General features: G+C 34.3%; 3 protein-coding genes and 1 pseudogene across 3 annotated transcripts; all 4 read right to left on the bottom strand.

Moving 5' to 3' along the window:
- Positions 1 to 4,737: 4,737 nt before the first annotated feature.
- LOC119596346 (pro-resilin-like) lies at positions 4,738 to 5,723 on the bottom strand. The gene is made up of 2 exons (XM_037945557.1): positions 5,699 to 5,723; positions 4,738 to 5,385 (listed from the first exon to the last, which is right to left on the bottom strand). The coding sequence occupies exons 1-2, from the start codon at positions 5,708 to 5,710 to the stop codon at positions 5,053 to 5,055; spliced, it is 345 nt and encodes a 114-aa protein (XP_037801485.1). The 5' UTR covers positions 5,711 to 5,723; the 3' UTR covers positions 4,738 to 5,052.
- Positions 5,724 to 8,257: 2,534 nt separating this feature from the next.
- Positions 8,258 to 8,842, bottom strand: LOC119596361 (pro-resilin-like). Its single transcript, XM_037945580.1, has 2 exons — positions 8,819 to 8,842; positions 8,258 to 8,714 (listed from the first exon to the last, which is right to left on the bottom strand). Exons 1-2 carry the CDS (start codon positions 8,828 to 8,830, stop codon positions 8,382 to 8,384), a joined length of 345 nt encoding a protein of 114 aa, XP_037801508.1. The 5' UTR covers positions 8,831 to 8,842; the 3' UTR covers positions 8,258 to 8,381.
- A 1,491-nt stretch (positions 8,843 to 10,333) lies between these two features.
- On the bottom strand, positions 10,334 to 10,882 carry LOC119596370 (annotated as a pseudogene).
- Positions 10,883 to 12,858: 1,976 nt separating this feature from the next.
- LOC119596352 (pro-resilin-like) lies at positions 12,859 to 13,423 on the bottom strand. Its single transcript, XM_037945571.1, has 2 exons — positions 13,399 to 13,423; positions 12,859 to 13,263 (listed from the first exon to the last, which is right to left on the bottom strand). Exons 1-2 carry the CDS (start codon positions 13,408 to 13,410, stop codon positions 12,931 to 12,933), a joined length of 345 nt encoding a protein of 114 aa, XP_037801499.1. The 5' UTR covers positions 13,411 to 13,423; the 3' UTR covers positions 12,859 to 12,930.
- Positions 13,424 to 15,000: the final 1,577 nt, after the last annotated feature.

The following is a 15,000-nucleotide window of genomic DNA, read 5'->3' as shown; positions in this document are numbered from 1 at the left end:
TTGATTTGTGTGTGTGCGCGTGCGCATACATATACACACATACGCATTTCAGAAAAGTGCACTGTCGTGATGAAGTATTCGACCTTGCCAGGGCAACTGCGCGTCACGTCACTGTCTCAAGTAAAATTGGCAGAGCATGACGGCAGAAAATAGTATAATACAGAGCTCGATCTGATTCCCAAGCTCTTGTTAATTTGTAACAGCGATGTACTCTTTTCTTTGTAATAAACCAATTTGATAGTGAATGAAATATTAATGGTAATGATTACAACAATAACAAACAGGTTGATAATAATGATAATGATCATAGGAATGATGATAATGGTAAAAATCATTATGATAATAATAATGATGATGATGGTAATAATAACAACAGAAACAAGGATAATAATAATGATAATAATAACAACAATAACAATAACAACAACAAACAACAACAACGACAATAATAATAATAATAATAATAATAATAATAATAATAATAATAATAATAATAAATAATAATAATCATAACCATAATGATGATGATGACGAGTTGGAGTAGGAAAATGATGAAAATAGTGATAAAAAGATAATGACAATAACAAAAACAATAACTTCAATAATAATATTGATCGTAGTAATAATAATAATGATGATGATTATGATAACTGATAATGATGATGATAATGATACTACTACTACCACTACTAAAACAGTAAGGATGATTATTATTATCATAATTGTTATTTGAGCAATAATAAATTGGATTTTATTTATGCAGTTAAAACAGACGTATCGTGTCCTATCCACCGCGGAAATGTGTCAGCCATTTTTGCATCAGTTTCCCCAAAGAATGTTTCAGCAGAATCGTGATTATTTTACGAGCCAAAGATATCTGAATGATTGGAAAGGATGAAAAGTTGCAGAACGAGTTTGGTTTACGAAGACAATTCGGATCGGAAACCTTAATGCTTGGTGGCCTCGTTCAATCACAGAAATCAGTGGGAAAGCTTTAGTGGTTTTGATGTGAAATTCCCTCTCGTCCTCATCATCAGTATCTTGCATAACTATCGACATCGAGAGAGAGGGAGAGGGAGAGGGAGAGGGAGAGGGAGAGGGAGAGGGAGAGGGAGAGGGAGAGGGAGAGGGAGAGGGAGAGGGAGAGGGAGAGGAGAGGGAGAGGGAGAGGGAGAGGGAGAGGGAGAGGGAGGCAGGCAGGCAGGGAGGCAGGCACACACACACACACACTTGCGCGCACGCCTCCCTCCCTCACACAAGCACGCACACAACACACACTTTAACACACAATATATATAACATATATACAATAATAACAAAAATCACAGGCATGTATATATAATATATATATATATTATTTGTGTGTGTGATTGCGTTAGATAATATATATGTAAAAAGGGTACACAATAGTAAAAGGTCACAGGAGCCTACATACAGCAGACATTATATATTGTTTATGATGCTATATTTCATAGCATTTATTACTATGCATATATATTCTATCGCTTTTCTATTCTATATCAACATCTACAACCGCATACAACACAACAAAAACTCTGATTCTGGAACATTACACACACAAATATATTTATATAATATATTCACATATATATTATACGACATTTTAAAAATATATCTATAGCTTAAATGTGTAAAGACAAACTTTTCGTAAGCAACCAAAGAGATAATGGTTGATCTGCACCTCCCTGTAATCTTCTGTATGTACTCAATTTGAAATATAATAATAAATATAGTATTACAAACCCTCTGTATAAAGTTATGTTTTATATCATTTATTTACGGAAAACGCAATAATGTGAGGCAGCTTCAAATAGGTCCTGTTACAATGGGCTTAAAAATCATATGGAAGGATTTTTTTCAGTGACCTGGGGTTTCACGGTAAATATGAAAACTTTAATGCAAGCCCAAAACTCATTGCCGCGTAGGAATTCACACCAAATTAAGAACATTATGGTAATCATTACAACCAAATAATGTCCTATCATACTTATTTCATGGTTAGGTACAACAACACAAAAACAACACCTACATAATGGTTTTAATATTGGTAGTGGTGGAGAACACGATATTGAAGATTGGCTCCGTCAGTGCGTGTTTTGTTTTGTGTGTGTGTGTGTGTGTGGTGTGTGGTGTGTGTGTGTGTGTGTGTGTGTGTCTTGTGTGTGTGTGTGCATTCTAGTCTGGTGTGGTGTCTGTGCATTACATATAATGGGGTCTAGAATTCCTAAGACATCAGGAGATATATTAGGAAAGGACTTAATTTTGAAATTACCTATCAATACAGATAAATTTATCTTGAGAATAACTAGAATGTTTACATATATATGTCTATATGACCTTATTATCACATATATATGTAGATATTTATTTAATTACACACACACACACAAACACACACACACACACACACACACAACACCACCCACCACCACACCAAAACACACACACACACACAACCACACACAACCACACAAAACCACACATATATATATATAAACACACATATATACACATACATATATATATATCTTTTTATATACATATACTACACACACACACATAAAACCCCATAACACTTACTATGCGCGCACACACACACACACACACACACACACACACACAACAACATACAACAATATATATATATATATATATTATATATAACAACACATATATAAATGTGTGTTGTGTAGTTTGTGTGTTATTATGTAAATATATATATATTTTATATATATATATATAAATGTATAGATATGTATATATGTATATATATATGTATATATAATATAATTATATATTTAATATATTTTATATAATCATATATATATATATATATATATATATATATATATATATATATATCAATAGCAAAATAGATAGATTCAGATAGTAGATAAAGATATGTATATATAGTATATCAGAAGGATTTGTTTAGGATGAAATTTACATAGTTTTATAAGTGTTCAAACATATTTTATAATAATATATAACTGTGTGCCGCGTAGGAAGTTCGGTGCACCTTTTGCATATGATATCTACAATGTGGGACACATTGTAGGGTTTATGGTACATATCAATCAGCCCCTCTATGATAATTCGTTCAATTCAATAATTGTAGATGACTCCCCATGCAGGCATATATATATATATATATATATATATATATATATATATATATATATATATATATATATATGTATGTGTGTGTGTTATTGTGTTTGTTTGTTACATTCATGTATGGTAATATAAATATTATTATTTATACACACACTAACACAGATATATATGTTAAAAAAAGCATATAATATGTAATGTCACAACATACACACCCAACAATATATTTTATATTATATTATATATAAACATTAATTAAAGCACATCTCTCACTAATATTGTATATTTATTTACTACACACACACATAATGTAACACACACACACACACACACACACACACACACACACACACACTCACACACACACACACACACTCACACACACACACACACACACACACACACACACTCACACACACACACACACAAAAACCACACACACACCCACACACACACATAAACAATAAATATACATATATATACACACGATATAAAAGAATATACATAATATATAATATACATAGCATACACATACATACGTACATACACACATATATACACAATATTCATATTATAAATAAACTTTTTGTTTGAGAATCTGTCTGTTTTTATTATTGTATTTAGTTCTGTCACCCAATGGAGATAATAATTGACAAGGATATACTTTACTTTTACATATAAATATCATGTATTAAAGTTATCTGTGTCTACAATTTGTTATTTTTTATTATACACACTCACACCAGAAGCAAAACACAACCATATGGAAACTGACTATCATACAATAACAGAACAAGACAGTACGAAGGAAACAAAAAACCCAGGCATCATTAAGTAAACCACACTTTACACAGGCGAAATTATGAAATACACAGCACAAGAGACATCAGATATGGGTGTGACAGACTGGGATGAGAAATCTTCTATTAATATATATATAGCTTTGAAACAAAACCTGTCTCAGGCGAAATACACATATATGCCGTGCAGTAGTACACACACACACACACAACACACACACACACACACACACAAACACACACACAAAAAAATATATATATACATACAACAAAAATATCTCTAGTGATATATATACATATACTTATACGATTATATATTTATTTATATAGAATATATATATATATATATATATATATATATACACACAACACATACAATTTTTTGGGTATTTGTTGTATTTATGTGTATTAATATACAAACAACAATTCATATTATAACATAACTTCTTATTACATCACATATGCTGCCTTATATATTTGTATAATATAAATTATCAAATACTACTTATACATATTATATATAAAAATATATGATAATATTATATAATAAATATATATGTATAAATGTATATAATATAATATAATAAATAATATATAAATATATATATATATATATATATATATATATATATATATATATATATATATATATATATATATGCGTGTGCGCGCGTGTATGTGTGTGTGTGTGTGTACATACATATCAAACAGACAAACAGACACGCATACATATACGTACAATGTAAATCACATGCTTTGCAAGCTTACGTAAATTGATGGAAAGGGGTATGAAAAAGTTGTATATATAGTTAGATTTACTGGTACGGACATAGATACATATGCGGTATAGGTCTATTTAAAAAGATGAGATATCACTAAATAACTTTCTTTTTTATCGTCATTTCATTCAAGGTAACAAAGCATTATAGATCACAGTAAATGGAAAGACGTTTTTACAGCATTCGGCTAGAGGAAATTTACAGATGGAATATTATATTGCCTAAAGTTGATCGAAAGAGTGTATTATAAAGACAGCGAACATTATATCTATGCGCCTCCAATCACTTGACTTATATTTACAATTTTCTATATCAATAAATATCGTAATTAATATCGTTTAACCATAGGTAGGGGCAGGTGTGTAGGCACGTGGCTGGGTTGGGTATTGGGCCTGACCCTCGTAGCTGACCTCAGCCAAGAAGCCGGAGTCTCCTTGCACGTTGTAGTTGACCGTCTGCAGGCGACCGTCGGGGAGGCGGACGTAGTAGGAACCTTGTGTGAAGTCTCCATCACGAGACTCCTGGTGGCCGAAGTCATTACCAGAGGGTGGGTCGTTGACGGCGTAGTTGAAGTCGTACTTGGCTGGTCCGAAGTCAGGACCAGGAGCACCGTAACCGTAGGTCTGAGGACTGGCGATAGCAGTGGCCACGAGGGCGAGGAGTGCGAATACCTGGATCATTGTAGAAATATTAATTTGATTTTTATATAAGCATGTACATTGATATGAAGAACAAGGTAATATATATATATATATATATATATATATATATATATATATATATATATATATATATATAAAAGGATATTTGGAATATGAATTCATAATACATGATTTATAGTTCATATACATATACACGCAAATACGTTGTTTTAACATATGCAAGATTTTTTTTCTTTTCCTTTCTACTGAATAGGCTTTGTTAATGGAGTCTCTGTAAGTTTAGCTGAAAAAGGGTCAGAAGGAAATTGTACAGTAAAATTACCTTGAGGGCCATTTTGTTGGAATCCTGTGATTTGACTGACGAAAAGAATGAGTTCTCCTTCTTTTATACAGCAGGTGAAGGTAAAACTCCTCCCCCAAGATGACGTCAGGATGATTCCTCGGGTCAAGACAGGTCTCGACGCACTTGCTTAATCCCAAGACATTTTCCCTCCGCGATACCTTTCCCTACGGCATATATGATAATATGCATTATTGGCATGGCATATGAAAATGAGGTCTCTTTTTTGATAATATAATATTTATATCTAAAACTTCTGGCCTTATACATGTATATACATTCAAACACACACACAAATATATATATACATATATATATATTATATATATATATATTATATATTTTATATATATATATATATATATATATATATATAGTATATATATATGTATGTTGTGTGTGGTGTCGTGTGTGTGTGTGTGTGTGTGTGTGTGTGTGTGTGTGTGTGTGTGTGTGTGTGTGTATGTATGTATGTATGTAAGCCAGCCCAAGTAAGTGCCGATCCCAAAACCGGGTAAATAGAGCTGGTGATTTATAAAAACAACGGGCGGAAGGCAACGGCAAACCATCGCTCTAAATTGCCAAGAAAATCATGGAAATCCATGATGGGTGGGAAAAGGGGCACTTAAAAAAAAGTACACACCACATCAAATAATACATATATACATATAAAATATATATATATATATATATATATATATATATATATATATATATATATATATATATATATATATTTGTTGTTGTTGTGTGTGTTGTATGTGTCTGTATGTATGTTATGTGTTGTGTTTATATATATATGAAAATAGATATATCATATATGTATGTGTATGTATATATATATTTACACATATATACATATGTACACATATATGTACATATATGTGTATGTGTGATAAAAGATGTTTTACAAATGACATTTTCTATCATACACAAAAGTCATCTACACATAAATATACCACTACTAACACAAAAACATAAACACACACACACACACACACACACACAACATATATATATATAACAATCACAATATATATATACACATTTATTAGTGTAAATGCATGATATACATATATATATATATATATATATATATATATATATATATATATATATATATATATATACATATATATATGCATATATATGAACATAAATGTTAGGATCCTTTTTCATTCTGGAGATTGTTAACTAGGTAGAAACATAATACTCATGTGAGACGCGACATGTTACCGATATTAAAGGTCACTGTTTGGGCGGCAAGGGCATCTCCCTTCCTAGAAGAGTCGAAAGGTGAAAAAAAACGTCGAAGCGAGTTTTAACTTTATTGATTTTGTGAAGTGAAATAGATCAACATTCCCTCTCTCTCTCTCTCTCTCTCTCTCTTTCTCTTTCTCACACACATGCACAGTATAGTTTTTGAGATTTACGTCATGTGCATTATCATTCTAACGCCAATAATAAAGACTGGAAGTGAAGAGCACAGTGTATCCATGAATGTTCTCGTGAAACATATAGAAAATGTGACATGGTGCCAACAGGGAGAACTTAAATGTTCTCAACAGGCGGTTACTAAGACAGGTAAGGTTTACGTTAAAGTAGCGATTTTTAACCTCTGTGAGTAGCACCCGAAAGGCCTTTTCTTAGGTCATACTGTAAAAAAAATATATATATATATATACATATATAAATACACACACACACACACACACACACACACACACACACACACACATACACACGCGCATACATTACATGGTCATGAAAATATTCAATTCAGAATTCCCAGACTGGGAGAGTGACAAAAGTACTGGCCACTTCCATTCTATAAAGCACTTCTCATATACATTAGCAACTCGGTGAGCTCGCTTAACAATAGATTAGACTATAAAAGAAAGAACGGATACTTAAAAAAGCGGCTGCCTCAGAAAAAAATAAGACACATACTATTTTTTTTTTATCTTGTTGATAGGGACTAATTTATTCTGAAGTGTTTATCCTATTATATTTTAATTTAGAGATTATATAAACATACTCATTATTATGTGTATGAATAAGGAAATAACAAAATTGAGATACTAAGTAACATGGGCAAATGGAATACCATATAAGAATTATTACAATTTAGGAAATAAAAATGGGAAAATACATCAGATATCTATTGCTGGTGATAAGAAATCTTTGTTCTTAATCATTATCATATAACCTAATAATCCATGCCATATGTAATCCAAAAGGACAACTATTGAAAGCATATTTTGCCGAGTTTATAGGAAATCTTTAATGTTAATAATATGGGAAAAACAAACTCAAACATGTGTGTGTGAGTACATACTACACACACACACACACACACACACACACACACACACATACTGTACGTATATGTATATATATATGTATATATACGTCTATCTATATATATGTATATTAGGTATATACGTGTGTATGTGTTTTCGTGTGTGTGCGCGCGCGCGTGTGTGTGGATGTGTGTTTATGCGTGTATTCAGAATGATAGTGTTCAAATAAAAAATGTAATATACATAAATTCTTTATTAAAATAGTGGCGTATTGACATGGAAGATAATATACCCCTGCTTTCCGCAATTGATACATTCAAATTTACACAGTTTAGATATTTACTAATATCGCAGTTAACACTTTAACCATAGGTAGGGGCAGGTGTGTAAGCACGTGGCTGGGTTGGGTATTGAGCCTGACCCTCGTAGCTGACCTCAGCCAAGAAGCCGGAATCTCCTTGCACGTTGTAGTTGACCGTCTGCAGGCGACCGTCGGGAAGGCGGACGTAGTAGGAACCCTGAGTGAAGTCTCCATCGCGAGACTCCTGGTGGCCGAAGTCATTGCCAGAGGGTGGGTCGTTAACGGCGTAGTTGAAGTCGTACTTGGCTGGTCCGAAATCGGGACCAGGAGCACCGTAACCGTAGGTCTGAGGACTGGCGATGGCAGTGGCCACAAGGGCGAGAAGTGCGAGTACCTGGAGTATTGCAGAATATTTTTGTTTCTTAAATCTGCACGATGGTGAATCGACAAATTGAAATCTATTTTTGCAAGAAAGAAAGAACATTTAAAAATATTTACCTTTAATGTCATTTTGCTTGAATCCTGTGATATGACTGAGGAAAGGAGCAAGGCTTCTTACTTTTATACAGCGGGCGAAGGCAAAACTCCTCCCTCAAGATGACGTCGGGTCAAGACAGGTCTCGACTCCCTTGCGTAATCCTGAGACTGTGCCAGCATTTTCCCTCTCTGCGATACCTTTCCATGTGGATTGTCTAAAACATGGGTCAAAGGCTTTATATATCAAACGATTATATACAGTGTGTCTTAATAATACAGGGGAAATGAAAGTAATGGCTACATGTTTTGTATTTGGATCTATAAGTGATTTTTATAATTCAAACAATTGTTAAATTAATTAAAATACCAATTCTTGTCAGTCAGTCCAGAAATGCTGAATGCAGTTAGATTTTATACAGATAACTGAAGAAGAAAAGTATGCTTATTGACTGTAATCTTATGGGAACATGTCTTAAAAAAGAAAAAAAATAATACTGCTGATAATTTCTTAACGTTAACCCTTTTTTCATAGCATACTAACATACCCACGCGTACCCACACACACACACACACACACACACACACACACACACACACACACACACACACACACACACACACGCATTAGGTTGTTCGAAACATACATTTTAAGCATATCTGCATCCTTTCACTGAAATTTGATAATTATTATCAATATCTTTATCTAGAAATATGTATAACAGATAACTGTAAATTCCATTTAATATCTTAACCTTAACTTATTTTTTCATAACATATTAACATTATACACACTGTATACAGTATGTTGACACACCCACACTCGTACGTACACGCGCACGCACACCCACACTCGCATGTAAAGGCGCACGCGCACGCACGTGCCCATACACACACAGACACGCGCACACATACTTTCTAAATAGGATTAATTAAAAAAAATTATCTAATATGCGTCTTACAACATACCTAACTTATAAGGTAATTATCCTAAGATGATTGTGCCTTCGATAATAATGATAATATGTCTAGTCTGTTTAAATTAGGTACCCCATTTAACCACTTCTGATACTTTTGCGAATCTTATGAATCGATTCATTATATAATCAACACATTTCCACCGGAAGTGGACGCAAGTATGCCAATACCTTTATCTAGAATGACTGTCAAGTATCAATCTTCCTATGATTCTTAACGCTAAAGATAAATGAAATATATGAAGAAAAAATAAATAATTCATCTTTGATTCCTCATCGTCATATTTTTGTTTAGTTTCGATTACAATCTGCCATTTTATTGTTATTTAATAGGGTAAATATCCAAAACCTCTGTGATATCTGGTATCATGACCATATGATTCTGCTGGTGTAACGACTGTGTAAAGGTTTTACTGCAACTGTTGAGGTGGGGGGAAGGGGGCAAAGAACCGTCACCCCCTCCGATCCATCAGTAATTTACGAGAAATTCCTATGCAATCATTCATCTCTCTCAATTTATGCATATATTTTTCTTTATGTGTGATTATAGTAAAATCTAAAATAGACTCATGGAATTTATTATTATTTTTCTTATTTACAAAGTCGCCTCTTAATAATATCAACATCTTTTAACCGTAAGTAGGGGCAGGTGTGTAAGCGCGCGGCTGGGATGGGTACTGGGCCTGACCCTCGTAGCTGACCTCAGCCAAGAAGCCGGAATCTCCTTGCACGTTGTAGTTGACCGTCTGCAGGCGACCGTCAGGGAAGGCGGACGTAGTAGGAACCTTGTGTGAAGTCTCCATCACGAGACTCCTGGTGGCCGAAGTCGTTGCCAGAGGGTGGGTCGTTGACGGCGTAGTTGAAGTCGTACTTGGCTGGTCCGAAATCAGGACCAGGAGCCCCGTAGCCGTAAGTTTGAGGGCTGGCGATGGCAGTGGCCACGAGGGCGAGGAGTGCAAGTACCTGGAGCATTACAGAATTATTTATTTATTTTTAGTTTTTTTTTCATACATTTATTTATTTTAGTTCTACATATATAAACATTTTGAAAGTGACGATTTCGAAGGAAAAGAGAACCAGAAATGCTTACCTTGAATGTCATTTTGCTTGAATCTTGTGATTTGACTGAGGAAAAGAGCAAGGCTTCCTACTTTTATACAGCGGGCGAGGGCAAAACTCCTCCCCCAAGATGACGTCGGGTCAAGACAGGTCTCGACTCCCTTGCCTAATCCTGAGGAAGCCTTTTCCTTCACAACAATGGCTTTCCATGTGAATTGTCTGAAAACATGTGCCACATGTTTGATATACTAAACGATCATAGTCGGTGTATGCCTTAATAATATAGGGAAATGAGAATGATGGCATCATGTTCTGTAATTGGATATAGAAACGTGATTTATGTCATTCAGAGATTAGTAAAATGAATCTGAAGATATAAAAGTATATTTCCCTACAGTAAGTCTAGATATCCATGATGACAATTAGATTTTTTAAATTTAATTGCAGTCTGAGACAGAAATATGTTCTTTGGCAGAGTCTACTTCCTGGAAAAGAAATCTTTCCAGAGCAAAATAATCACCTTATCAACTAAGAAAAAAAAAAGGCACTGAAAACTGTGTGTGTTTCATTCGCTTTGTGTGCATCATATACAAATTTGCAAGTCTTAACTGAAAATACATAAAACTGATAATTGAAGATCTTGTCGAATTTCCATAACATAAACTACTTTTTCCATAGCTTACTATCATTATATATGGACTATGTTGTTCGATACATACATTTTAAACAAATATGCATTCCTTTTGCTGGATTTGATCTTCATTTCTATTGATTTTAGTGATGGAAGTATGTATTATAGTTAATTGTAAAGCCCATTTAACGTTCTTAACATTACTAATTTTTTCATAGCATATATCTTATTTGACTACAGTTTGCTAAGACACACACACACACACACACACACACACACACACACACACACACACACACACACACACACACACAACACACACACACACACGATAGCACAGTACACACAACAACCTTTTAAAGGCTTCTGTAACAAGATTGAGGTTAAATGTTAGCAGTAGTCTTTATGAACATCTGTCACAATTGATCGTCAAAATGCACATGTTTACCGATGCAGCTTATATTACATCCCCCGAGCCCCCTCCTACGCTCTCTTTCCCTGTCACACACGAACACACTCAAAGTAAGGCATCATACTTTATTTATAAAGTGATTATCCTAAAATTGTAATATTTCGACTTGTCTTTTAACAGACAGAGCGTAAATTGTAAATGTTAATTAATGATGAAATATAAACGTAGTCTGTGCAAACCCGGTAACCCAAATAACCATTACTGATACTTTTACGAATCTTATGAATCAACGGATTATGTAATCAACACATTTCTACCGGAAGTGGCCGCAAGTATGTATAGCTAGAACGAGCTTCATATCAATCTACAAATATCTAATTCTTAACGCAGAAAACAGATGAAAAAATGATAAAAAAAAATTCCTCTTTCATTCTTAATCGCTATATTTCATTTAATTTTTATTACAATCTATCTTATATACATTTAAATCGATATTGGAGAAATATCCAAAAGCACAGATCAAATGATTCTGCTGGTGTAACGACTGTGTAAACGCTCAACTATGCCCATACTGTCCTGAAGCACGAAATCGGCGCACTAAGATGTGTAGTCTAAAGCTGTTAAGATTATGGGGGGGGGGGGTCAAAGAACCGACTCTCCTTACTAATCTATGGGTGATTTACAAGAAGTTGCTCTACAGTCTTACTATATATATATATATGTATATATATATATATATATATATATATATATATATATATGTTTGTGTGTGTGTGTGTGTGTGTGTGTGTGTGTGTGTGTTATAATAAACTGCAAGATAAATTCACGGCTTTTGTTAATATTTCGGCTATCATATAAATAAAGATCAACATTTAACCGTCAAGAACCGACTCTCCTATATATACACAGTATATACATACATGCATACATATATATGTTTATTTATTAATTCATTCATTGATTGTGGTTATAGTAAAGTGTAGGATAAATTCATGTTTTTTATTAATATTTTGTTATGTACAAAAGTCGCCTATTAATAAACTATCATCAACAGTTTTTAACCGTAAGTAGGGGCAGGTGTGTAAACACGGGGCTGGGTTGGGTATTGGGCCTGACCCTCGTAGTTGACCTCAGCCACGAAGCCGGAGTCTCCTTGCACGTTGTAGTTGACCGTCTGCAGACGACCGTCGGGGAGGCGGACGTAGTAGGAACCTTGTGTGAAGTCTCCATCACGAGACTCCTGGTGGCCGAAGTCATTGCCAGAGGGTGGGTCGTTAACGGCGTAGTTGAAGTCGTACTTGGCCGGTTCGAAAGCAGGGCCAGGAGCACCGTAACCGTAAGTTTGAGGACTGGCGATGGCAGTGGCCACGAGGGCGAGGAGTGCAAGTACCTGGAGCATCGCAGATTAATTAATTTATTTTTTATTTTAATCCATTTATTAATCAATTTATTTAGTTCTACGTGATGGTATATAAGCATTTCGAAAATGATGATTTCGAAGGAAAGGAGAATCTAAAATACTTACCATAAATGCCATTTTGCTTGAATCCTGTGATTTGACTGAGGAAAAGAGCAAAGCTTCCAACTTTTATACGGCGGGCGAGGGCAAAACTCCTCCCCCAAGATGACGTCGGTTCAAGACTCCCTTGCCTAATCCTGAGACTGTGACGGCCTCTGCCTTCTCGGCGATACCTTTCCATGTTCATTGTCTGATAATAGCTGCTACAGGATTCATGTATATTTTATCGGCATAATATGGGGAAGGGGAGAGTAACGGCTTCATGTTTTGTAGATGGATTTAGAAACATGATTTGTGTACAAAAGTATAACATTATCTTCTTAAATAAAAGAAACTTTTGGTATACTGAATACAGAAGATACTTGTTTCCCCTTTAGGTATTCCAGATATTAAATGACAAAAAAAAAAAAAAATTGCAGATAAATCAAAACTGAGACAAAAACATAAATCTTTCTATAACTACTTAGTCACTTCATTATCTAAAAACAACTGGTACTGAACGACGTATTGTTTCGTTAGGCCGTGTGCACTTCATACAAATTTGCATTCTAAACTCAAATGTAATAAACAATGCATGTACTGGAAGTATGATATAACATAAAATTGTGAATTTCATCAAATATCAATTGATTAATTTTTTTCATAGCTTCATAAAATGTCAATGTTCACTATGATGAGACACACATACGCGCGCGCGCACACGCAAGCACGTACACACTTTCTAAATGTGAGTGAGCATAATTCCAGCAATAATCCCACACGATTGAAATTAAACGTTAGCAGCAATCGTACACGTGTATCTGTCAAAGTTGATATTCAAAAAGCTTGAGTTTACTGATGTTTATATTATGTTTTTTCCCTCTCCATCCCTCTCTCCCTCACACACAAACAAGCACAAAGTGAAACAACATTTTTAAACATGTAAAATGATAGGAGCTGCTACTTGTACACTGTAAACACAAAATAATAAACAAATGTAGTCTATATAAGTTCTAGTAAATTGTAATTACCAACAATAATAATGTTAAAAAATGTAATCTATGATCTCCATATAATCATTAAATATATGATCACGAATTTTGTGAATCAATAAATGTTGTAATCAAGACATTTCTACGAAGATGGATGTCAGTATGTTTTCAACGTATCATTGGAATGGGTATCGGGTACCTAGCTATATTGAGTTCTTAAAATGAAAGATAGGTGAAATAGATAAGAAAAATATTTACATATCAGAGTCGAGCTGGCTTTAGTGGAAAAAGGGAAAGGGGTCCGAAGCAGAAATCAGGAAGAGATTTCTTCAACACACTTTAAAGTCCAAGGAGAAGATGCAATATATACAGATGGTTCAAACTCTGGGTCTTTTCCCGGCAGCCTCGATCTTCACTGCAGAGTTACATGCCATCCTTCACCAAAATGGCAAGAGACCTTAGGAACCCTTCTTTTGCAATTTATTGGGTCTCTTGTAGTGCTCTGCAAACAATCAAGAGCTTAACAGCATCACATCCAGTAGTAAGGGAGGTTCAAGGTTGGCTTGTACTGACGTCAGCATGTTGGTATCAATGGGAATGAGCAAGGTGATCGGAGGGCCAAGGCAGCTGCCGCTCA

The sequence above is a fragment of the Penaeus monodon genome, chromosome 3 (genome assembly GCF_015228065.2).
Source record: "Penaeus monodon isolate SGIC_2016 chromosome 3, NSTDA_Pmon_1, whole genome shotgun sequence".
NCBI lineage: Eukaryota > Metazoa > Arthropoda > Malacostraca > Decapoda > Penaeidae > Penaeus > Penaeus monodon.
Note: the sequence above shows the minus strand (reverse complement) of the source record. Positions and strands in the feature narration are given on the sequence as shown.